Source organism: Lingula anatina, chromosome 2 (genome assembly GCF_051362555.1).
Source record: "Lingula anatina isolate TDL-2025a chromosome 2, LinAna3.0, whole genome shotgun sequence".
Classification (NCBI taxonomy): domain Eukaryota; kingdom Metazoa; phylum Brachiopoda; class Lingulata; order Lingulida; family Lingulidae; genus Lingula; species Lingula anatina.
In genome coordinates, this window is record NC_141768.1 from 33,376,369 (window position 1) to 33,402,449 (window position 26,081).

The 26,081-nt window shown below is 36.0% G+C and overlaps 3 protein-coding genes across 6 annotated transcripts; 2 read left to right on the forward strand and 1 right to left on the reverse strand.

The window, feature by feature from the left end:
* Positions 1-417: 417 nt before the first annotated feature.
* On the reverse strand, positions 418-5,014 carry LOC106156065 (cilia-and flagella-associated protein 96). 2 transcript variants are annotated; one of them, XM_013531163.3, is made up of 7 exons: positions 4,735-5,014; positions 4,086-4,305; positions 3,627-3,764; positions 2,568-2,643; positions 1,975-2,154; positions 1,354-1,529; positions 418-1,085 (listed from the first exon to the last, which is right to left on the reverse strand). In XM_013531163.3, the coding sequence occupies exons 1-7, from the start codon at positions 4,832-4,834 to the stop codon at positions 1,034-1,036; spliced, it is 942 nt and encodes a 313-aa protein (XP_013386617.1). In that variant the 5' UTR covers positions 4,835-5,014; the 3' UTR covers positions 418-1,033. The 2 variants fall into 2 exon arrangements, with proteins under 2 accessions (XP_013386617.1, XP_013386616.1); XM_013531162.3 differs by lacking the exon at positions 2,568-2,643 and adding an exon at positions 2,948-3,023 and having other exon boundaries at positions 4,735-5,011.
* Positions 5,015-5,024: 10 nt separating this feature from the next.
* LOC106156071 (double-strand break repair protein MRE11) lies at positions 5,025-13,245 on the forward strand. The gene is made up of 9 exons (XM_013531179.3): positions 5,025-5,188; positions 5,920-6,205; positions 6,429-7,194; positions 7,374-7,470; positions 8,283-8,377; positions 8,603-8,694; positions 8,942-9,061; positions 9,579-9,982; positions 12,003-13,245. Exons 2-9 carry the CDS (start codon positions 5,945-5,947, stop codon positions 12,175-12,177), a joined length of 2,010 nt encoding a protein of 669 aa, XP_013386633.2. The 5' UTR covers positions 5,025-5,188; positions 5,920-5,944; the 3' UTR covers positions 12,178-13,245.
* A 445-nt stretch (positions 13,246-13,690) lies between these two features.
* Positions 13,691-25,814, forward strand: LOC106156070 (folliculin-interacting protein 2). 3 transcript variants are annotated; one of them, XM_087003103.1, is made up of 20 exons: positions 13,926-14,186; positions 14,724-14,844; positions 15,226-15,336; positions 15,871-15,971; positions 16,489-16,554; positions 17,085-17,170; positions 18,400-18,483; positions 18,670-18,839; positions 19,043-19,125; positions 19,216-19,336; positions 19,615-19,790; positions 19,999-20,116; positions 20,331-20,383; positions 20,685-22,451; positions 22,711-22,879; positions 23,154-23,215; positions 23,481-23,607; positions 23,928-24,043; positions 24,333-24,454; positions 24,533-25,814. In XM_087003103.1, exons 1-19 carry the CDS (start codon positions 14,041-14,043, stop codon positions 24,412-24,414), a joined length of 3,759 nt encoding a protein of 1,252 aa, XP_086859229.1. In that variant the 5' UTR covers positions 13,926-14,040; the 3' UTR covers positions 24,415-24,454; positions 24,533-25,814. The 3 variants fall into 3 exon arrangements, with proteins under 3 accessions (XP_013386632.2, XP_086859229.1, XP_013386631.2); XM_013531178.2 differs by lacking the exon at positions 13,926-14,186 and adding an exon at positions 13,691-13,851 and having other exon boundaries at positions 24,333-25,814; XM_013531177.3 differs by having other exon boundaries at positions 13,927-14,186; positions 24,333-25,814.
* The last annotated feature ends 267 nt before the right edge of the window (positions 25,815-26,081 follow it).

A 26,081-nucleotide genomic window follows, 5' to 3' on the forward strand; every position in this document is an offset into this window, starting at 1 on the left:
GTTGTTCTGACCTTCCACCAAGTTTTTATTTCATGATTGAAATCGTTTAGCCAAGGGTTTGTTTATCCTACTCATTCTTGAGATTATGTCCAACCTCGGTTATTAAAAAAACAACAACAACAAACAATAAAAAAACTGCGTTTTGCCCCCCCCCCACCCCACCCCAAGATTGTGATGATCCTCTACATGTACAGTGCATAATGCCAGTACAGTACGTTAACGTGTAAATAGGCATACTGATAAAGTTATTATATATATTACTATGATTATAATTATTATTAGGGGATTAAACTCATTATATTTATCAATTATACCAATTTTCATGAAAACACTCAAAATATTGAGAAAATACCATGAAGAGGTACGTGTTGTCAGTGGTCTACAAGATTTGTGATAGGCAGTCAGATTACACAAGAATACATTCATTTTTTTAATGATCAAGCAAAAAACAAAGAAAATACTTTGACATTTCACTGAAATCTTTATATGAACCCCTGACACAAATATTGTATCATTTTCTTAGCATCAGCTTGTAGAAGCCTATATTTTGTACATTTTAAAACAATATACAAGTATATGTATTTATGTACAAGTATTTATGATATTTGCACGATATGAGCAGTATGTACATATGAAAATGAATTTGATGATATAAAAATTGTGTTTGTCTTGCTACCTTTTACATAGTCTAATAAATTCTTACGCATTTTTAAAAAGATATATAATCCCTAGGCTCTCATGTATATCACTTGGAAACATCTGTGTTTTAGCACAAGTTGAGAAATACAAATGGAGCAACAAAACAAAATACATTAGTTGTGTTTTCTTCTAGTCTTTGTACAGTTTATAAATTGTGAACATTTTTCTTCTATTCATTCTTTTCTTTTCAAATACAGTACATGTGTGTGTGGGTAAGATTCGTTGGCACCAATGCATAAAATTATATAGGTAAGAGTTATGGTATGGTAAGGTATGAATGAGCTATGAAATAATGACAAGATATGCAAGAAATGTCTCTTTAAATGCTATCCTTTTATCCATATGTTACTGATCGCACTGTTCTGTAGTTCATGCTGTTCACAACTCTGAAAAGAAAAGGATGTAAATTTAGATAAAATCTTCATCTTCAAAAAACATACATTCTACAAACAATTAAGATCCCATGTTTATAAATTTTATATTAGAACCTCTAAATTATGGTAAAATTTCTTGCAAGACTTGGAACCAATATTAACAAGGTTATGATTATAGTAATGGTTATCATCATTTCAATGATAACAATAATAACAATATTTAGCAAAGAAAGTTTATTTAGTGACATAAATATATACTTATTTCAAAAGAATCACTTACTTTGTAACATTCTGGTCTAAGATGGAAGAGATAGGAGCGGTCTTTGGCCCTGTAGATGGGACAAATATTTTTCCTGTTTTGTTGACTACATGAACTGGCCTCTTGTACTTTATGCCATATGGATCTTGACTATGTGAGGGGTATGGGTCAAAGGTACCGGCTTTGGATCCTCCAGCCTAGAAATTATTTATATAATTATTTCACAATCAATTTTACATGCTTGTCCATTACGTATTTTCAATCAATATAATATTATAATATATATAATTATTATATAGACATTTCTCAAATATTCCCTGTAGCTATTTATTGGGATATTCATCAATGTGCCTTTTTTTCAGCTACTTAAACGTGAGGTTCCGTTTTGTGACAATTATCTAATCATGCTGGGTGTAACATTGTTTTTGGTGCATGGCAGACTGATTGTTGTGTTGTATTGTGTTGTGTCATCACAGTTACCACATTTCGGAACTGAAATTTGGGACAAGTCTTTAAACAATCAGAAATGTGGGAGGTTGAATACAGGATGCATAACATTTTAATTAAAAGGTAATGCTCTTTCATGTAGCCTAAGTCACACACACACACACACACACACACACACACACACACATATATTACCTTCTTGGGTGGATTACTGGGCCTGAATGGTTTGACATCTGGGGGTTTCGATACTCCTTTCTTTGCTGGTGGCAAGGGCCTGTCTGACATGAAAGGATTACCATCAAAGTATGCTTTTGGATGCATGTTCAATCTGAATGCACCTCCTTTTAGTGCTTTCCTGTGTGCTTCATTCTCACGCTGTAAGAAAAAAAATAATAATGATGATCATGTCACAACAGAATAAAAAAAAGCTATGAATGAGTTTTTAAAAAAGTATGTTAATTTAATCAAAATGTTTAAGAGAACAAACAAACAAACAAAAAAAAATGAAATTTAGCAAATATTGAGACCAAGTTTCATTTTCTAACATCGAAGATAAAATAGAAATGCAATTATTTAATGTGAATATAATATTGAATTCGTTGTTTTTAAGTTATTTCCAAAAATTATTAAAAATTAATGAGGTATTAGTATGTTAGTGCAATTAGAATAATTATTAGCAAAAAAAAAAGAAAAAAAATTGTTGTGAAAAGTGAACAGGACTCCTTTAAAAAACATTCACACAATACTTGCAAAGTGGGGAAAAAAGAAAATTCAAAAGTAAGCCACACCTTTTGCAAAATTTTTCCTTTTTCATATTGTTCCGTTGAGTACTTAGGATAGTCCCCAATTGTTACACTGATAAAACTGCAAAATTAAATAATACGACAAAGTGCATAAGACCACTCGTGAATGCGATAGACGAGACAAGCACTGAATTTTGTATTATCTTCAAGCCACTGTCATCACAATACAGCAACATGCATCTGAAATCAAAGTTAGTTTGCAGGTGATAGGGAGTTGTTTTTTTAATGAGTTTAAGTTGTAAATTCACAATTTTTCAAATTATATACTAAACCACCTGTCACCTGACAAATATTAGTAGATTAATAAGTGTGCATATGTATGAAGTGCAGTGCAATTGGTGATCACCATCAAACCCAGTGTCTACCTTGGAGATCTCTTTTGTCTTGTCATATTCATTGCCCTTGTATTCAGGATATTTTGATATTGTCACACTTAAATATCTGAAATACACAATTTATGATATAGTACCCACAGTAGAGAATGTAGATACATGTATACATAAATAACAATTTCTTTTTTCGTTGCAGACAAGCATTTAACATATTGCTTTCTTTTAGGTGCTATCTGGAATAAAGAACAAAATGGACAAAGCCATTCACTATTCATAAATCGTTATCTATAGATACAAAACAAGAACAAGCAGTGAAAATCTTATGTTTTGTTAGCTTGCAGTCATAACAAATTTTTGTTGTTTGTATCTGTAGAACTTCTCACTGTATTATACAAATACCAAGCAGATTAACCTCTTCAGTTTGTCTAAACATGATTATAAGTAAAAATTAATTCCACTGATCTATATATTATCTAACTCCTCAAAAAAACATTTTTAGCTTCTTTCAATTCTTTAACACTGGTTGTGTTTGAAAACAAATTATTTAACATTTTTGAAATTAAATTGTATGTTTTCAAAAATGTGATATACTAATGTCAAGTCTGTCACTGATAATATGAAACACTGAAATCAAGGCTTTTATGAAAAAAATTAATGAACCAAACACCTAATTAACAAACAGTCAGTATAGCAGTATAAATATAGGGCTTACCCATAGCCTGTCCCTTTTTTGGCTGGGTTAGTTGTAAAGTTCCTTCCTGGTGCTTTATATCCCTGTCTTGCTTTGGCTACAGGACTAAAAGCACTTACAGGACCAGCAAATGTACCATAATGGTTTCCAAGACCAGAACTGCAAAAGGACATACAAATAGTGATGAGTGCATCAATTAGCTTTTCATTATCTTCATTGATTTAACTTCTGTGGTGCAGCATTTTTCACAAATTATCTGTAGGCAGTAGTTATGAAAAATAAAATAAATGGGCAAGAAAATTCATATCTAAAATATACTTTCATAAAATCCTTATTCATACCAAAATATTTCACATGGACATATATCTGGGTATATATGGACACATATCTGGGCAAAAATGATTGATGTCTCTGCTGTACTCCAATGAGAGGTAAAATTCCACATTTTAAATACTTTATCAGTACTGAAAATATACTTACGGCATTTTTTCACCGCTGCTTGGAATAAACTGTTTTCCAATATTCTTCTGCATTTCTTTAACTCTCCTTTGCCTCCTAATTTTAATGGGATCTGTGTATGCCTCTGATTCAAACACTCTGTTGAATTTTTCATGGAAATAGCCATGTTGCAATGCAGATCTTTCTTTTGAGCCACCAGGTAGCATTTGCTTTCCCTTTGAAGCAGAAACATTGAATTGGACTGGAAAATAAGGTTATATATTGTACATATTCATAGAATCAATGGGAAATAAGCAAAACAGGTATTTCATGTTCCTATTTTGTCTTCTATTGGTCTTGTACATTTTATAGTAAAAAAAAAAAGTAAAAACACTGAACAACACATTTAGATGTATCAATTTACAAGTCACAGTTGTATGCACTGATAAGTGCAAAAAAAGTTGCGTAAGTACATATTTGATATGCTGAATATTAAGGCTTATATAAGTAATGAAAATTAAGCTTCCCTTTAGGCCATCTATTCATCCATCTTCTTAATTTCTATTATCATGTTTGTAAGAAATAAAAAGGTTTTTAATGCTCATATTTGACCCACAAATCTAAATGGCTTTTAATATGTAGATGGCATTCATTGATTAACTGTTAAAGAAGTAATTTTAATTTGACTTACTTTCTCCTGGTCGTCTATATCTGTCGCCTATGGTAGCGTATGACATCTCTTGAAACACTCCAATCCTCTCCATATCCGTCTTTCCTCCTTTTTCACCCATCTTGTCTTTTTTAAGTTTCCTCTAACAACCTTCCTAACTCAAAGTCTGAAACGTTTGTCTATCCTTTAGCTAACTTTTTGGCAAAGCAATCAAATGTTGTCTACCTAAAATGTTCTGCGTATTGGAGTAACCACACGCTCTTTGCACATAGTCTTACGCGAAATAACAATAACCTCCCTTTGTTGGGGTATCACCATGGAAATTATCCACAATGCACCGCTCAACAGGAAACTAGAAAGAAAAGCGGAAGTGAAGACCACAGCGACCTCTATCCCCGCCATTTTCAATCAGGACTGGGCAAGTGACCAGGCAGTGTACAAGTTAACCGAGTTAAGAATACCAGATAGAACCAAGGTGAAATTGCGACTGATCTAAACAGCGAAAAATAAAAACAGTGCGATTTAAGTGTCTGATTTTAAGTCTCAGTTCATGATTGAATTTTAGCAACAAATGCAAACTAGCTGCAGTGCAGACTTGGTTTGGTTTTGCAAGTTGCACTGCAGCTAGTTGCAGTTGGCAAATGAGAATTATAGGCTAAGGAGCATCCTTGATTTTGTTCTTTGAATCGTTTGGCATTTGTAAAGAGTGCTAATACGCCATTTGGTTCCTGTATATATTTCTTTTTTTCTTTCTTAATTTTTTTCACTTGGCATAAAAATTTTTAAATGCATATTTTGGGCAGGGATAATAATTTCATTCTTAAAAGAGTTTGGCATGCAATGAACATCAGTACAGGCTATGCCTTGGAGAAAAGAAGGGAGGCTGGTTAAAGACTAGGGCATTATGGCAAGTTGTCTAACAAGACAATCTGGTGAAAAAGAAATGGGAGCCTGACATTGAAATTGTTTAACCAGCATGCTCAAAGGGATTTCTAATTCATATCATCATAGAAAATGCACTGTTCTTTTCTATTGCTTTGTTGTTACACATATAAATATCAAACAGGAAAGGTAACGCAATCAGCTTAAATCAGAGCCAGTTTGCTGTTAAGTTCACAAGGATTCATAAAAAATGATACAGTTCTTTAAATTCCTGAAATTTTAATTCCAGTATGGGTAACCTTCTTGATTTTATATCCGTTTTAGTTGTTGCAAAATAGCAGTGTCCATCATGGCTGATGAAGATGAGGAAAACACAATGAACATTCTGATAGCTACAGACTGTCACTTAGGTTACATGGAAAGGGATGTGGTGCGTGGTAATGACTCTTTGGTAACCTTTGAGGAAATCTTGCAGAAGGCAAAAGAACTGGCTGTAGACTTCATTCTTCTTGGTGGAGATCTATTCCATGAGAATAAACCGTCTCGGAAGACACTTCATGGGTGCTTGGAACTTTTAAGACAATATTGTATGGGAGATAAACCATGCCAGGTATGTTATGGAAGTTTGGTTGGTGTAAGGTCATTAAATTATAATTTATATTTTAGCCTAATGACTATTTTTTACCATATTGCCTTTGTTAAATTGGTGGAAAGTGATACATTGCTCTCCATTCTGACTCATTTTAGACTTTTGGCAAAGTTTTGTTCATCTATAGAATGAGTTCAGTAAAGTTTACAGAGATAAGCTGGTTAATTAATTTTTTTCTTGTCAGGTGGAATTCTTGAGTGACCAAGCAGTGAACTTTGGTGAGAGCAGATTTCCAATTGTCAACTATGAAGATCCAAATTTCAATGTGGGAATTCCAGTATTTTCTATTCATGGTAACCATGACGATCCTGCTGGCATGGGGAATTTGTGTGCACTTGACATTCTCAGTGTGGCAGGATTTGTGAACTATTTTGGTAAAACCACTTCTTTGGAGGAGATCAGTATTAGTCCTGTGCTGCTGCAGAAAGGGGCTACTAAGTTGGCCTTGTATGGACTTGGAGCTTTACGAGATGAGCGTCTTCACAGGATGTTTGTGCGCAAAAAGGTCAGCATGCTCCGACCCACTGAAAGCAAAGAAGACTGGTTTAACCTGTTTGTATTACACCAAAATCGAGCCAAACATGGACCTACAAACTATATTCCTGAGCAATTTTTGGATGATTTCCTTGACTTGGTATTTTGGGGTCATGAGCATGAGTGCATTATTGAGCCTTGTCACAATCCTGTGCAAAATTTTTACATTACCCAACCAGGGAGCTCTATAGCTACCTCACTGAGTCAGGGGGAGTCTGTAAAGAAACACTGTGGGCTGCTGAAAATTAACAGAAGAAACTTTAAAATAACCAAAGTGGAACTGGAGACAGTGCGCCCGTTCTACATGGAGGATGTGGTATTAAGTGAGACTAGTCTGAACCCAGAGGAGCCAGAAGTTTCAAAACAAGTTGAGGCCTTCTGCTCAGAGAAAGTTGAAGCAATGATTGAGAGAGCTGGTAAGTGTGAGGGTCTGAAGATTTAAAAAGGAACAATTCAGAGAACATCAAAATGAGAATAAAGAATTTGCTATGAACATAAAACAAATAGTTTATCGTAGTGTTAGCTGGCAATATGAGAAAATATCTCTAACATATTTGTGTGCTACACTGTACCATGTCTTTTATCATTATAACAGAGAGTGAGCACACTGGGAACCCAAGGCAGCCAGATAAGCCACTGATCAGACTGAGAGTGGATTACAGTGGAGGGTTTGACCTCTTCAGCACTGTCAGGTAAAAAGTTAGCTTTGTGAGATTTGATCTTGGTTATGGTCTGATCGTGTAATCCGAAATATGTTTGTTTTGAGAAAATGTATCTTTATGTTGGTTTGAACACAAGCATGACATATTAGAATGGGAGGTAGTCTGGTGCAACCAGAGGAACAGGTTGTACATAGACTGGGTTCCCATGCCTAGATCCATCCATCCGGCTTAAATGTCCGTCACGCGTACCAAATCAGCTAGGGGGTAAAGATAATTACCCTCTAACAGCTTTACTAGGTGTGACAGCGTTTAAGCCAATTAGTTGATAGCAATTTAGTGAAACTCCCCAGGGAGATAGATCGATCCAAATATCGGTGGGAATGGTCCCATAGAAACCCTCATTGTCAATAAGCAATTTTATCAAGGTTCTTCCCAGAGAGCTGTCCAGTTGCCATTTTGACGGCCATTAGACTCAAGAAACGGCCTATGTTTCCCAAGATGGCTAGATGGCTTACAAGATTGTGGGTTGGTTGGTTGGGCTTGCTTTGGTTGGACTCCCTGTAAATTTATGACCAAAATACAGATTCACATTTTGGACTCCCTGTTCCCCAATCCTGGGAAAACCCCTGATTTTTCATGTTATGTTATTAGACCTGTTGACATCAGAAGCTATCAACTGTTTGTTGGTTCAATTCTAGGTGAATGACCTAATTCATGTCTTTAATATAAATTATGACATAATTTTCCATTACAGCTATAGGATAAAACAGAGGAAGCTTGTAATCAGACTCATTGTTGGCTATCATAGTATGAGAAAATCATCCTTGATTTTGTTATTTTAGGTTCAGTCAGAAATTTGTGGACAGGGTAGCAAATCCTCGTGACATCATCCATTTTATGAGGAAAAAGCAGGTGGACAAGAAGGACTTTAAACCAGGTGGGATTTTTAAAGAAAAGGCTTGAGATTGACAAGACTGAGAATGCTAATTATGTTTTAGAATTTTATAGAATATGGGAACAGAAATATTAAATATTAACATAAATATTAACCACCTGACAAAGAAAATTGGGACATTTTGCTATTGGTTTTAAAGAAAAACTGGAGATTTTTTTTACAATTTATTCAATTTAATGATTTTACAACTTTTTATTATATTTACAGATGTATTCCTTGACAAGCAACTAAAGCCAGAGGCCTTAGACAGTGCAAGGGTAGAAGACATGGTGAAAGCTTACTTCTCAAATGTAGATGAGGTAAATCTAGAGATATAGAGCAGCCGTCCTCTGTCTAACTAGTCAGAATGATAGTCATACATATTAGCAAAAGATGGGAGATAGTTCACAAGTGCATGTTGAGTTTGTTTCTCAGTCAGTTTCACCTCTTAGAGAGTTCTGAAAGTTTTACTCGATTTTTTGTGAAAGGTAACATCTGCAGTGAGTCTGTAGCTGAGATATGAATGTTAAATCAATACTAAATTAAATGTTTTGTTCATTCTTCCAGACTCACAAACTGTGTCTTTTGACAGAAAAAGGTCTTGGGGATGCTGTGCAAGAATATGTTGACAAGGAAGAAAAAGAAGCTATTTCCGAACTTGTGAAGTACCAGCTGCAAAAAACACAGGTATTAGCTGAATTAATTTGCTAATAGCTATATTAAACAGTTTGAGCTAATTATAATACCATATTTTTTAAGTGATTAAGTCTGGCAGAAGAAAAGTTTTAAAATCTGTAAGCAGATAAGAGTCTTTAAGGCTATTTTTTTTTTCTTTTTTAAACCTGAAAGAGTAATTAAACCCACAAGGGGTCGTGCATGTTCCCAGACTCCTGTATCTCCACTATCCAGTTTCTTTATTAGTGGATGACATAGGGTGCTTTCCCAGAGATTTAGATCGATCTAAAGATTAAGTTTTAGATCGACCTAACTCCCTGGGGGTTCACGCTAAATTGCAGTCAGCCGAGCGGGCACCATAGTTAATTACCCCCTTACAGCTTTTAGTAGGCGGGACAGACACTTAAGCCGGCCAAGCTGACAGTAATCTAGTGAGACTCCCCACAGGGATAGATCGATCTAAAAATCTATGGAAATGGGGTGATAAAGTTTGCTGACCCTCTGTATTTGACTCAATATCTTATTTTAGCATCACTTAAGGTCTAGAAATGCTACAGAGGAAGTACTGGACATGGAAGTCATGCGATTCCGAGACGAGCGCAAAAAGAAAGCTGGCGAAGAAGACGAGGAAGTGCAGGAAGCTTTCAAAAGAGCCCGGGAGTTGCGTCCCCAGAACGAGAGCAATAATATTGGTAGTAGTGATGAAGACATGGACCAAGATGAGCCAGATTCTAACCAGGGTATTCCCACAGGGCAGGGACGGGGTAAAAAGACAACTACCAGAGGGTCCACTAGAGGACGTGGCTCTGAAAGAGGAGGCAGTTCGAGAGGGAGAGGACGAGGAAGAGGAAGAGGCAAAGGAACTGTCCCTTTAGCCTCTTCTTCCATCAAGGATGCGTTTGCTGCTGCTTCCCAGTCTTCCAGATCAGCAAAGTGAGTAGCAGCTGTATAACACACTGACAGATTATCTATCATTGGGTTTATCTAGCACACTTTAATTTTTTAAAAATATGAATTCATTTCTACCTTACAGTGTTATAACTTGAAAGTTATATGCCTAATTTCTTTACACACTGGCCATACATTTTTATGTACAGACACAGATGTGTCTGTACATATTGCCATCACCTGCGTCTGTCGTCGCCGATGGCGATGGCGATGGCGATGGCGATGGCGATGCCGGCGCCGTGCACTTTCCTTGTAAACACGATAAGTGGAGGGCAGTTTTACTTTTTGGCTTTATATTTACAGAGCTGATGAATATTCATAAAACGCAGGTCAAGTTCGAAAATCGGCATGATCGGGCCATTATTGTAGAAGTTATGCTGTTTTTTCACTTTTCAGCATATTTTTCACATTTCCTCAGATTCAATTCTTAGGCATGTTAACAGTCTCATTATTAAACTAATAAGATACGTAAAAGTGTTTGTTTGACATTTCCTGCATCTTTACAACATTGTTAGTTGATTTTGTAAAAATGATGGTAAACTTGTTATCGTGTATTGTGTAATAAAGTTTCAAAAATGGAAATAAACTCATATCATTGCAGTTTGTCAGATTGAATTATTCACTATGTTCAGAATCTCAGAATGGAAGAAATTAGACATTTAACACTGCTCTGTTAATATTTTTCCCATCTCATCAATTTCCTTAGTTGATAATATAAAAATGGCAGTAAACTGTTAATTTTGTTTTACGTTAAAAATTGTTAAAAATGGAAAAAAAAACATATCAGAACAGTGCTGTCTTGTTTACATTTTGGCATTTTCAAGTTGTGACTTTGAAGTTCCATGGGCCTGAAGACCTTTGCTAGTCACATTTTCTGAATATCCATGATACTAATATTTTATTATTAAAATTAGGTCATCATGCTGTTAAACATTATGTAATATTGCATCAAAATTTGAAAAAAACCTATTTTGGGCACTGCTCCCATGATGACCATTTAAGAAAAACCATGTCACTTACTGTTCTCAAACAGTTCAGTAAATATATATAGATGTGTCTGTACATATTGCCATCACCTGCGTCTGTCGACGCCGTCACCGTCGTGCACTTTCCTTGTAAACACAATAAGTGGAAGGCAGTTTTACTTTTTGGCTTTATATTTACAGAGCTGATGAATATTCATAAAATGCAGGTCAAGTTCGAAAATCAGCATGATCGGGCCATTATTGTAGAAGTTATGCTGTTTTTTCACTTTTTAGCATATATGCAACACTGTAAACACATTTCAACGAAAACCGATAGGCCTGTTGTCATGAAACTCACAGGAAAAATTGATCTTACTAAAACGCAGGTCAAGTTCGAAAATTGGCATGATCGGGCCACTATTTTAGTAGTTATGCTTTTTTTTCTTTTTTCAGCATATATGCAACACTGTAAACACAATATAAGAAAAACAGATAGGCCAATTGTCATTAAACTCACAGGAGTGGTCAATCCTGCTAAAACGCAGGTCAAGTTCGAAAATCAGGATGATCGGGCCACTATTGTAGAAGTTATGCTTTTTTCTTTCACTTTTCAACATATATGCAACACTGTAAACACATTTCAAGGAAAACCGATAGGCCTGTTGTCGTGAAACTCTCAGGAGTAATCGATCTTACTAAAACGGAGGTCAAGTTCGAAAATTGGCATGCAGCCTGAGTTGGAAAAGCAGTCTAATTGGCTTCTTTTTCTGGAAGTTATACATTTTCAAAGTGTGAACTTGAACTCTCATGGGCCTGAAGCCTTATGCTTGTTACACATTTTACTTTCATTGGTATTACCTGTTGAGCATAATTAAAATTTGATGTTGAATTTACAGTTTAACATAATGTACTTTTGCATCAGAATTGACAGTAGCCTATTTTGTGCATAGTTATTTCCTGCTTTTTGTCTGTACATTTGACAGCTTTGCTGCCTTGTTGTTAATTTGTGTTCACAGATATGCTGATCAACTCTCTTGCAGGTCATCACAGATTTCCATGCATGACATATCAGATGATGACGATGATATGAACACATTTAGGTCTAATTCACACAAAGTAAATAGTGCATCAGCCAAGAGAAAGGGCAAGGGAGTAGCATTCAGTGATGACAGCGATGAGGACTTTCCAACGATGCCAACAAAGAGGCGTAGGTAGTGACAGGATTCTTGGCAAAAGTTGATCATCTTATTTAGCAACCCAGCCAGCCTCAGCAATTGTAAATGTTGAATTGGACTATTGGGAACATAGAGAAGCACAGGGGAGGTGAAAAATTATACCCTTTGCAGCCATCTCCTCCCCACTCCACTTCTCTTTGACTCAGAAGTTCAGACGGAAGGACCCAATACTCATGGCCAATCAATAATTGCTGCAAAAATAGTGCACCTCATCAGCCCTGGCTGGAAAATCATTATCCTATTGTCCACAGGATGGGTGTCAAACTTGGATTAAAAGGACCACAACCAGCTGGGTGCTGGCATTTTCAAGGTCACAGATGATTTATGCACAAAACAGAATGGTGCTTGTAATTTGTCATTTATGATGTCTTCTTTTATATTATCATTAAAGGAGGTTTTAATTGTATTATTTTATAGTTTACTGGTGTCTGGGTTTCAGAGCAGACACAGGCCAGCTTCTCCATTTTCATATTTCCATATGTGCTTCCTTGTCATGTTTGAATTTAGGTGGCATTTGATTGAAGTTTACCACACCAGTCAAGAGTATTAACTGCCTCTATAGAATACACTTGCTACCCATGCATTCTTCAGAAATAATACACTAGTACACTGTTTTCATACTTTTACTTTATTAAGTATGTGAAACCACAATATGATGTACAAACTAGGCAAGTCACACTTCTCTAGGTACCTTGTTGTTTGCAAACCTTGGTACATCTCCATATCAAATTGGTGTCCAAAGAAACTTCTTAAAAATTAAAAAAGTAGGAAATTGCTCTAGATGCATGCTGAGCAGAATGAGGAAAAATTATAAATGGCTAGCAAATTTTTTCAACATATGGTTGTAAATATGCTAGAGGATTGGCAAGAAAAAAGGAACATCTCATCCATGTATTTTTATTTTGCTCAGTATAATAGTATTATGTTTTCACTTCATGCAAAATGTACAAAAAACCAAAATAGAAAAATTGGTTTTATGCCTTTTATGATATGTTATGCAATATTATTGCAAGTTTAATTAACAACAATAAAAGTTGGGATTATTCCATATCGTGTGTATCGTTGCTGTCTCATTGCTGTGATAAAGTAACTTCGTGTCACATGTATATGACATGAAATAGCATATATCTCAATTTTATAGATAGTATGTTCATACGTATACCCACAAAATCTATCAGAATTAGAGGTAAAAAGAAACATCTTGCTATATATCTTCATTTGAAAATTCTTGATTTGTGGTAGCTCTTGCCACTGTCTTTGAAAATTCTCAAAATAACTAGTGCTGATGGTTGTTCAGCAGGCCAGTAGGTTTAAGAATATCGCATTGGCTCGTCTTGTCATAGGTGGCGCGAGTAGTATCTCTCGGGCGGTTCCCCTTATATTTTACCAAGATATAACTTACCATATAACTTTATAAGATTGTGACTCACAATATGAAACAAAAATACCATAGTAGATCCATTATTTACTTAATTAAATTTTAACGTACTGGTGATCTTAAATTATTCAGTGCGGGGCAGCATAACACATCGTCACATGACGCGACGAAGATGTAACCAAAAATGGCGTTATTCCACAAACTTTTTCCCAGTCGAAACAAACAGAGAAACAAAGGCTGTTGTCGCAGAGATCAACATTCGGAGTCCCCCAAAAAGTAAGTCAGTCTGGCTTTGAAGCTCAGATTTTCCTTCATTCAGGTGTAGTTTACAGACCGATCAGCCGCTGTGGCATCACATGACTGTTTGTGTTGTGTTTACTCACCGTGATTACAATATACAGTGGTCATGTGCTTCTCAGTCGTGTGACACCTGCTCTAATCTAGCTGGGTGTCCCTCAGTCCAGAATGAAGTTCCCAGACCGATCGCCGGCAGTTTTAATGATAAAACACGGATTGGAACAATGTTTATTGCGCTGGGAAGACATGAGGGAGAACAGAGCTATTGGAAAGCACCGCGGCAGGGCCAGAGTGAGCCATCTGCCTTCAGAAGGGTAAATTTACTTGTCCATGGTTCATTGACTTGTGATATTGGAATGGTTAAATTTGATAGTTATTTACTGCCTTATAATGGTTTGGTATTGGAATTCAAATATTACACATGGTTTTAATGTTATTATTTTTTTTAAAAAAATATTTCAACAAAGAGTTTTAGTGTATGTAATACCTCTGTTACAGCAAAGAATTACTTTGGGGTCAGGGGTGATACTTGAAATATCTTTTATCTCCCAGGAACTATTTGTGTTATGAATGGCATGCAGTTTTTTTAAAATAAGAAATGATATATTTTAAGGATTTATTTGATGCTCATGATATTAGATACCAACTTTGGTAACTGTTACCTTTTAAAACATTCTTCTACCATCTTTTGACCCTCTTTGATGTTAAAATGTAGTTTAAAAAAGTGGCTTCTTTGCAAACTATATACTTTTTTCTGATAATAGGCAACTTCATAAAACACATGGACTTCTGAAGTTCAGCACAGATTCTAAGTTATATACGATGGCTGATGCATTATATTTGCTTTGTAGATGGAGAGGTCCAAGTTTGAAAGAAGAGCAGGTCCGTCTTGTGATTTACCGTGATCATGACATTAAAGGAAGGCAGCTGGTATACGATTCTGTTGCAGTCACGCGGATAGAACCTGGCAAGGTAAACCAGCATTTAACATATATTATTCATGGATATAAGGCAGGTGATATTTCTACAGGGCCAAATTGAATTAAAATTATGTGGAGTATTTCCTAGAAATCTGGTATCAAAATTGCTCTTCAACTTATATTTTTAATATCTTTCCTTTCAAAAACATGATATTGTAAGGAATATACCAAACCTCTTTTGATCAAGCTGCTATTTAGAATTGTCATCATCATTACAATATAATTGTGGTAGAAAGTTTGGGGATGTATGAAGCATTTATGGTGCTCATGAACAATTCTTGCTTGAAGAACACTATATCTCGATTTTTACCTGATTTCTTGCAATGAAAACATTACTATTGTCCCTTAAATTTGATTTTTCTGTTCTTTGAAGGATTCCAAACAGCCAAAGAAATGTTGCAAGACGGAACAAAATGTTTCACAATTAACAGACAGCTGTGATGGTCTGAATGAATGGCAGTGTAGACAGGGGCCAAAGTACCAGGTAAATGGTGGCATTCATGATAAATAAAAAGTAGTCTGTGCCATAAACATTTCAGTTTACTGGTCATTTGGGCCACCACTTTTATAAAAATTGCTGGCCCAAACTGTGATTTCCGGTTTTGTATAAAAATTTCAATAAAAATGGACATGTCCCCTATTGCATTAATATCCAAATAACAAGATCTTGATTTTGTCAAACTTTAAAAAAAAAATTCTTTAGAATCATCATGTAACAGTTACATTAAAAAAGAAAAAAAAAGAAACTAGATCAAATGAAAAGCTCCTTGAAAAACTTATTTAAAAAATTCAAATGGTATCTCAGAGGACACTAAATTCACTCTTGTTGAAAAAGTTTGTCATGTCGTGGTCCTCAAACAAGTGGTCGCAGACTGTAAAAGGAATAGATTTATTACCAAATCTGAGGATGGAAAACATTGGCCCAGATTATTGTAGAGCTTATTGAAGAACAAATTCTCCAGTGCTATATGCAAAAATCGTGCCTTTAATATGGAGATTGAATGTTATTTTTTTCCAGTTTGAGAAGCGAGGTTCTGATGCCAAGCTCCTTGGTGAAATGATGTATGGCTCTGTACCTATGACCAGCAAAGGGACTGCATTCAAAGTACACTGTATAAGGTTAGTTTTATTAAATAATGTATCAATCTTGAATTTTTTTTAATGGGCAAACTGAATTTATCTATGCCAATCAGAAGAAGGATGCTCAATTTTATCAGAAATGAATCTTTTTACTCATTGAAAATATGAAAGGTGTCAGTTCCGTTAGCTTTGTCATCCATCTATGAATGTTTTGTGCAAATACTGAGTCATCTAGGTTTCATCTACAATTTTGTTTCGTATCTTTAAGGTCATTGCTATCTATTTGACAGCTTTTTATATTTAAGATAAAATGTTTCAGTTAGTAGGTCAGTTTATCACAGTATATACATATTAGCTATATGTCAACTAAACATCTGTTAATTCTTTGCTGCGTGCTCTTAAGTATTGTAGTTCTGTGGAAATATTTCTTAAAATGTACGTCCTTGTTTAGATTTAAAAACAATATGTGTAGTGTGATTAAACTTTGGATGCATAAGGTGATGTATGTGAAATCTAAAAAATGTAAACAAATTTATTTACAACTCGCCTTTTTCAGACTACCACCACAATTGATGGTGACAAAAGTGTTTATAGAACCAAAAACAAACAGGGATTCCAGTGGGTAAGTAACCCCTTTCTGGGTACAGAAAACATTTACCCTTGTATCGGTATCCCTATCTGATAAATTGTCAATCTTTTATCTTCATATCAAATTGATAAAAGGTCGTCTATACCTGCCTTACACATGTGTCTTTATATATGTTACATACATATAATGTGAGATGTGTCTGGAAGCTAATCAAACATTTGTCAGAAAAAAATATCAAACAACAAACTGCATGCTTTCCCTTTCTAATTTAGTGCACTTGTCTACCTTTTTGTACATGTATCTATATGCATGGTTGAAAATATTACTTTTGTAATGCCCTTCAGTCTTTTTGTTGTGGTGTTCTTATTGGCCCCTATGTCTTTAAAGTGGGTACTTTTGATATACCTAATGAGCTTGGGTTGGAGTGTGGGGGGGGGGGGGGGTGAATCACATGGAGCAAGATAATTGAATAAGGAGGTTGCTTCAGTATTCATTATCATAGCTCTCTTGATGGCTCCCGAGATTCTGTTTCATAATCGTTTTCATTCAAATTTTTCCCACAGTCTTCTCATGGACAATGATGATTCCTGCAGTCTGACAAGCTCTACATCAGAATACCTAGCATCTGGTCATGAGGGGCAATCATTGGGTGAGTATCAGAACATGTCCAGTCCAATAATGGCAGCATAGCTTAGTGCAATGCTATCTCAGCAGACTATGTACTATGTGGGCATGACACCTGACTTATATCATGTATACAGTGGCAGTGGGCAGGGGAAGGATGACGCTGATGTTGGCTAGTTGTATTTTTTATTCTGAATGAAGGGCTGGTAGAGGACAGATGTCAAAAGTGACAGCATTATTTTGGGTATTTTGGGTTTGAATATCTTAAGTTTCAGAGTGAAGGGGCGAGTTCTTTGTATTATTATTATTATTGTGTACGAAATAATGGATGAGGTAGTTGAGGTAGTTTTGATTGGTTTCAAATGATGTTATCATGTTGTCAGGCTTTTAGAGATAAAATAGACCAGTTAATTGCAATGCTGCCACATACTTCTTGTGACTAGCATGCAGTGACCACGACACGTGTCACTCAGTTAAGCCTACTGTGACCAGAGATAACTAGATTATATGCTATGTCATGCATATGTGTGTGTGTGTGGTTGGTGACAAGTTTGCCTTGTAACTCATTAACCTGTGGAGTTATGGGAGGTCTTACTTGTGAAAGTGACATGTACAAGTTACTGTAGTTTTTTTTTTTGAGGGTACATTTAAATGTTTTCTGAAATGTATATGCGTACATATATTACCTGCCGTGATAAAGGGGTGTGCGTGTTTGTGTGTGCGTTTGCATGCTTGCAGTCTTGCAGAGATAGTTTGAAAATGTATTATGTTTATTTTCGTTGTTTTAGTTCATATGGAAGTGCAGTTCAGATATGTATTGATTGCTTTATTGAGTGTATTAAGTTTTTTTACGAAAGCAGGACAGAATCAGCTGTCAATTGAATATTGACCTCAGTGATAGAAGGCGTTGCTGATGATTGCATGTGACATGCACAGTTCCGGCGACTGAACAGATTTTAAAAAATTGATATGGGGGAAATTACGTGATATCAAGATTAAATTGTCATATTATTATTAAACTGATTAAGCTGTGCCAGAAATGATAACCCTGTAATTAAATATTTGTGAATATGAGTGCACGTGTTTTAGGATATGATGTAATTAATTAGTCTAACTTAAACAGTGGGCTTTTGTTGTATAGTTTGTAGTGGGAATTTCAATGTGGTAGGTAAGAAAAAAATATTCATAATGTAGGATAGTTTTTTTTAAATTGTGTTAGGTGTGAGATATAACACTGGATTGTGTTCTTTACAGCACGCAGTATCCCCGTGGCCGTGCCCTCTCCTCCTGCTGTGTCTGCTAATGAAGAGGATAGTGGTTTTGCAGCTTCATCTCTAGGTGGGTGTTCCCTGTACTTAACTGGATATTACATCTTTTTATTTAAGTGTGCATCGCACAAAAGAAAATACTTTAAAAGGTATATATTCAAAAAGAAATCTGAGAATTGATGTCAGTCATGGTTTCTGTTTATATGTTCTTTGTTGTAATTAAGTTTTCTAATATGAATTGTTTTCCTTTATTTAGCTTCCAGTGATGGGTGGGTGACCCCTTTTCCATCTCCAGGCAGCAACTCTAGTCTCAACTCTAACAGCTATAACAGCATGCACAAACGCTGGATGCGTGCACAGAGCATGCGGCTTGACTATGGACTCTTGCGCAGGCACTCTGGGGAATTCACTGCACAGCTGAATGAAGTGAGTTATTATTCTGCCAATATTTAAGGCTGATTTACTTATACATACTGGGCGTAATTCAATGTTCTATCAGATGAAATAACATCATTTTGATATGTTTTTAGATGATTGTTAAAATGTGATAAGGTTTCCAAATTTTTCATAATTTTACACTATAGATAAAAAAATACAATATCAGGTACATGATTGCATTTCATTTACAGGGTTCACTTCCAACATCAAGAAGAAAAGCTAAGCTGGGCATGGCAGTTGTGTTCAACCTGACTGGGCAGGAAGAAGAGATTATGTAAGTAACTGTCATGTCTTAAATGTACTCTGAAGTAAAAAATCAATGTACTATGTCCAATATTTAATGCTCTACCTCTCAAATTTCCAGGCAGTTCCAGAGTTTCTTTTTCTCCCACATAGCACTGTTAGAAGGGAATGTCAACAAGCTCAAGGCTGCTGTGGAGAGAGCGTGTATGGATAAAAGGAACTTTGTGCACTTGGTCTATGAGGTGAGTGGATTTGGATCTTGTAAAAGGTAGGGGAGTTACTGTTTAAAAATTGACTCCTGTTTATTTAGTCAGTGTATAAGATTATGATTATCAGTAGGAGTAATGCCTTCTTTTGGATGTTAGAATAATATGATAAGATAGAATACAACACAATACAACATATTAATATAATATAACATAAGATAACATAACATAATAGTTGTCCATTTGTGCGTATCTGAGCAGACAAATAAATTATTAGATGCTTGTTGCTAACCACATATTTGATTTTTTTCTAGGCCTTTGCTACTTTCCGTCAAGAGATTTTAGACTTGTACACAGCACCTAGAATTTGTGAGCCTGTCTGGCTAACAATGATGGCAACCAACAGTTACAGACATGCAATCCTTAGTCAGAAATTCCTTGGAGAGTTCATGTCACTGGTGGAGAAATATGACACAAAGAATACTAGTTTGTGAGTAATGAATTTTTGGCTAAAAATATATTGTAATTTTAGCTTGTGTACATGCGTGCTTGCATCTGTGTTGTTTTGAACAAGACAAAGTTTATTTGATTTATAGATTTTATTTGTCAAAAAGTAAACAAAATCACAAAAACATGTCTACTTAGTTGTGGAGATATAAGAATAAACTGTACGTAGACTTATGTGTGTCTTGTTTCAGTTTCCTAAGCAGTCTTATCACTGCTGTTTTAACTCATCACCTTGCCTGGGTCCCTACAGTGACGCCTGCTGGGGCAACTCCATCCAGAACATATCTAGACAAACATTCTGCTAAATGGGTAAGGTTTAAACTTCTCTGATGTGAAATCTAATGCATGTGAAATTGGAGTACTTAAAACTTAAACACTGACACAAACAATATTCTTGTTGGAAAAATGTAGGCACCGAAACTCACCACAAATTGATAATTAGAAATCACAGTAATTTTTGACAGGCTCTTTGAACCAACAATATTCTTGCTCTGTGACATGTAAGTACTGCCTTTTTTTTCAGTTGGACACCCTGGCCAGAACCCATCCTTACAATCCTCTCTGGGCACAGTTAGGGTAAGCGTTTGTCAGTTCTGCTTAGTCTATGAATTACTGAGATCTCATACTACAGCTGCTTTTCTGTTCATTTACCTTGCACGATCAGTGTTGATGGTTGTTCATCTCAGCAGGTTTTTTTTTTTAATTTAGAAAATTTAATCAAAATATGAATTGCTTTAAGTGATTTCATATGAATTTGAGATTCATTGTTGTAATTTATTCAATATTTTTGGCTATCATGTTCTCCACTCTGTTAAAAAATTATTTTAATGTGTTCACTTTATTTCTCTGACTGAGGGACAAATATGAATTTCTTCAGGGATTTATATGGTGCCATTGGTTTCCCACTCAAGCTAGCCAGGACTATAGTAGTAGGCAAGAAAGCAGATTTGGTCCGTAAATTGTTATTTGTCCTGACCTACTTCATACGCTGCAGTGAGGTCCATGAGAGTGGGGAGCACAGCTGGGAACCCCTTGAGGTGGATTTTGTGGACATTGAAGAGGGCAGTACCTCACAAACTGAACACCAGAGGGAGTTAGAGTGCAGATCCCCTGGTTTGCAAGACAGGTCAGTACATGAGACTGAGCCAGTGCCAAGACTTCATGGTGATCTATGTTTACAGCTGGATTCATTAGACAGTGCTGTGTTCACAAGTTTTGACTCCACATTAAGTTCAGAACCTTCTGTAAGAGGGAGGCATCCAGAGCTGGCACTTTTCAACAGACAGCACAGTTCTAAGATTGAAGATGTAGCTGATGAATGTTCTAGTCTAGATTTCAGTTTGGGTTCACTTTCAAGTCTGCCACTGACTGAACAGACAGAGGCAGTAAGTAATTTTAATGAATTAGTAAGAGAGGGAGAAGAGAAAAGTGCCAGCATAGCACAAGGGAAAGCACCTTCTCTGTCTCACCATAGTGACATGTCAGAGATACAGAAGATTGAGAAAAAACAACACATGTCATTCAGCAGTGCCAAAACAAACTTAAACACAGAAAGAACCCATTCTGATGTCTTCAGTAGTAGGATGTTAAACAATGAGAAGAATGCAGCTACAAGAAAGGAACTCGGGGATAAAACATCAGTTACAATCATTGATGCCAACAGAAGGACAGTATCATTAACAGACAAAGATGCTCAGGATAATAAAATACCTAGCAGCAGTCAGGTTCCAGTGCTTTTTCATGAGCGCAGCCATTCAGACAGCTCCAACAACAGCAGTACCTCCCAGGCCTCTACTTGCCAGCTGGCAGTCGATTCAATCCAAGAACCAGCTGTGGAAAGAATTAGGCACGTGGGACGTTCAGTGTCAGATTTGAAATTAGATGACCGTCAGACTATTAACAATGCTGGCTTGTTTAAGTCTAAATCATCAGAAATGTGCGCTGAATACAAAGAGCATGTTGGAACTTCGGATGCCTCATGTAAAGCTGCACAGCTTCCACAGCAGCATCTTTTGACTTCTTGTAAGGCCTGTATTCGTAACAATCAGCTGTCACCCACTGTGGCCCTGCAGTGTCAACACCATGGAAAGCATGTGTACTTCAGGCAGCCCTCCATGGACAGCAGTACCATGTTTGATGAATACTTTCTGGGTGACAGTGAAGTGAAAACCATTGACGAGCTTGAGGTTAGAGATCGCCTTGCCAAAGCTGATACAACTAATCACAGGACTTCAATAGACTCTGCATATGAGGAAGAACATGGGAAAATATCACTTGTTGAGAAAGACTCCAAATTGGAGCACACCAAGGGAATACAAAGTAGGCCCAACCGCCCAAGTAAATTGGTCATAAATAAAAATAATACAGCTGAAGCAGAACCGGGACATGAGCGATCTCGCCATGACAGTTTTAACTCCAGCAGTAAAATGGAATTTCTGCGTAGTGATAGCTTCAGTGCTGGAAGTAAAAGTGATGGTGCTCGCCGTGACAGTGTGAGCAGTAAGGGGAGCACTCCAGCCAGGTGCAGGTCTGTTACGCCCACAGAGCTAGGTCGTAGACGTCACCAGTCCGAACTGAGCACGGCATCATCTCTACATGATGCTCTGGAGTACTTTGAGAGTCTGAAAGAGCTGCCATTACCAAGGTGAGCTTTAAATATCAGTATACATGTTAAGTAGGTTGCAGGCCTACATGTTTCAAGTAATTAGAAGACAGTCTTTGTAATCTCATTTATGTGAAAGAAACCAGTAGGAACTTAAGAACTTACAAATATATCATAGATTGAATATATTACATATTTTTTATTATCTATTTATATTTTTAGAAATTTGCAGATAATTAATCAGAGGTAAAAGAAAGTGTTTGGTTTGGATTGATAAATCATTGTATTTGATATTTTTCAGCTTTACAAGCTGTCCCCAGGTGATAGAGAACAAGCTGTATGACAGTAACTTTGGCCACTCTCTGCTGGGCGGATACAGTGACCACTATGTCTCTGACTTTGTGCTTCACGGCACCAGTGACACCAGCTTTTTAAAGCGCCTCAGAAAAGATTTGGTCATGACTGAGCAGGTAATGTGATTCATTGGAACACGACAAACTCAGTTTTGTTGCTAGCTTTAGAAAGGTGCTTGATTTTGATAGGTTAGAAAATCGGTTGAATTAACATGAGCATGGTTTCAGCCCATGTCACATAACAGTTGACTTAAACATACATTATATTTTATTTTAAAAAAATATTCATAGTTCTAATGTATTAAAGACTCCTGTGTTCAGAAGTTATTGTACTGGATTTTTTTTTTCTGCAGAAAAAGAAATAACATATTTTCTTTTTTGTGTGTTTCAGTATTCTATATTGGATGAGCCAGTGGCAGAAGCTGTGTCCATAGTAGCTGACACATCTAACTGGTAAGGTTTATAGTTTTGTATTTCAGTGTTTTGAAAATGTAATTTATGGAGTTACTGGCCTAGTATGTATTTCGATTGAGTTTTTCGATTTGTTTCTGTAAAACTTTTTCCCATATCCCTTACCGTTTTCTTATTCCTTAAGTCTTTTGATGCCATTTATTTATCTCCTTTTCTGTCTCTTGTTCATTCATCATATCTTCTTTTATAATTTGTTTCACCTACACAATATAATACTTCTTATTCTATTTCATTTCATTCATCATAGGTCTGTGGAGATTGTTTCATCCCGCAACAAGTCAGAGTTTGGTGAGGTGGTCAACCCAGCTCCATTGGTTTGCAATATGGTGGAGTCTGTACAGAATCTATGGAGACTCAGGATGGCACCAGAATTTGTACGTAGATACGTTGTTCAGTTACTATCTCATTATTTTATCTAATGTGGTCCTTCTCCGGTCATGTTGGTGCATCTGGGCCCAAAAACAAGGGTCATATTTCAAAGTTTTATCTTGCAGTTGTGTAAACACACTTATCTAATACTCTTTTTAAAGTGTGTCACCTATGTCTGTTGAATGTGGCCTACAAATGCGATCATGACATGTTGCTAGTACACCAGAAAACTGTGTTACACACCTCGTTACACTATAGATGTTTCCAGTATTTGTTGCTGAAAAACAGCAAAGTGACAATATCAAAACCCTTTTTTATTTTGCAGTGTTTGATGCATATGGAGGATCGACTTCAAGAGATTTATTTTAAGAGTGGCATCTTGGCAGAGTATTTGCAATGTGAAAAGATTGGCAGCAACAAGGAAATATGCTCACTACTTGGGTATGAACTTTTGTAGAATATTGCTTTATTTCATAGTCTTTTTAGATATTTGGCTTTAATGAAATGGTCATTCCTAATGCATTTTTGATTGATCCAAATAAAAGATTACTTCTCAGTGAAGGCAATTTTTTTGTTGAAAAAAGAATGGCAATTTGATGAAAAAAAAATTATTATTGACTTGTAATCAAGGAAATCATTTTTTGGCATTGTAAAACATTCTTGTTTGAGCTCATAATAGTTTATACATTTAATGTTATACATATGAAATAACTATTCTTTACTTTTTCAGGGTTGATGTCAGTGACCTACCACTGCTTATGGCTGTTGCTGGAATTCACTCCCCAAACCAAGGACTGGGATTGGTCTCCTAGAAACTTACATCCACCAGCCTGGCATTGGTCTCCTAGAAACCTGCACCCACCAGCCTGGGATTGGGACTAGTTCCTTAGGACCCTACACCCACCAGCCTGGGATTGGTCTCCTAGAAACCTATACCCATCAGCCTTGGACTGGGACTAGTTTCTTAGGACCCTACACCCACCAGCCTGGGATTGGGACTAGTTTCCTGGGACGTTACACTCCCCAACCAGGGATTGAGAACAGAGCAATTCAGTTTGCACCAATCATCATGCATAATGTGACATGCCATCAGTTTGTTTTGTCAAAGACAAGATGACAGTGACCATTGCTCCCAGAGAAATAATCATTTTATCATTTTATCAGGCTCAAGTTTTGATGAATTGGTGAAAATTTTAACAGAGAACAGTCTGTATGATGAAAGTTAATATGCTGTCAAGTTTTGAAAAACTGATGGACATTTTGCTCATTTTACATATTTTTGCTGGGATCCCAGGACCCTGAATGTTTAGAATAAAAACAGTTCAGTTCCAGGAATATCTTTTGAATGAAATGTGTTAACAGGCATGTTTAAAAAAACTTGGCTGTATTTGTTCCATGACATTTATGTTCATTTATAAGCTGAAGATGGTCTTCTGACTGTGATATCTTGAACCTTTATCATTATGCTATATCATGTTAAAGCCTTCACAAGTTATCATATGGGTAACTTTTTATAGTTACATGAATAAGGCAGCAGATAAGTTTGCAGGTAAGTCCAAGTTTTAAGTATAGCTCCTGTTACATTCAAAAGTTACTTGATGCTATTCAAGGCTGTTAGTACTTATCAAATAGACTTAGTTTTGAATCATTAGATCAGTGCAAGAAATCCCATCCTCAAGAATGATGCAATTTTACCATTTCATTGGAGGCCTTCAAAAAATTGAAGCCCCTGAATGTCTTGTAAAATGAAATATGATTTTAACTTTTTAATTTATGACCATTAAAATATTGTTGTATTGTACTAACTTATTATAATTATTCGAATTTAGACATTTATGGTAGAAGAGGTACAATTTATGAGCTTCCCACTTTTTGATCTGTCATGGCTCAGTGTTGGTCTATGCACATAATTTGTTTTGGTTATATGGCTTAAATTTCTACCAAACTATATTAAAGGATGAAATATTTATTAGATTTCTTTAGCCAAACTGAAATAATTGTGTCATTAATGAAAATTATTGATGCCAGCATGGTAATACGTGATTTTTGAGCTGTTTATGTCTTAGGCAGAGTATATTTATTGTTGTACAGATACTGTGTTCATATATTGTGCAATAGATGGTGCTTCTTCCCTTGTCCTATATTATTATAGGATAATACAGTGGGTAACGTTAGAATTATTTATAATAAATTACTTTGCATTTTTCAATGACCCAAGTTGTTGGTGTACTGTTGGTTTTGTTTTCGAGTTATTAAGTGGGAAATGGGCAAGTTGCTCTTCCCAACCAGGCATTGTTTATACAGATGTGACACAATGTAAACTTCATACACAGACCCACACTATTCAGTCAGAACACCACAAATTTCTCAACTTGCAAAGCCCCACTGTTAAAAACATACGTATTCATGAAAATTGGCATCCTTAAAATTTTGCTACTGGTAGATTTTTTTTTTTTTTTTTTTTTGAAAAATTTCTAGA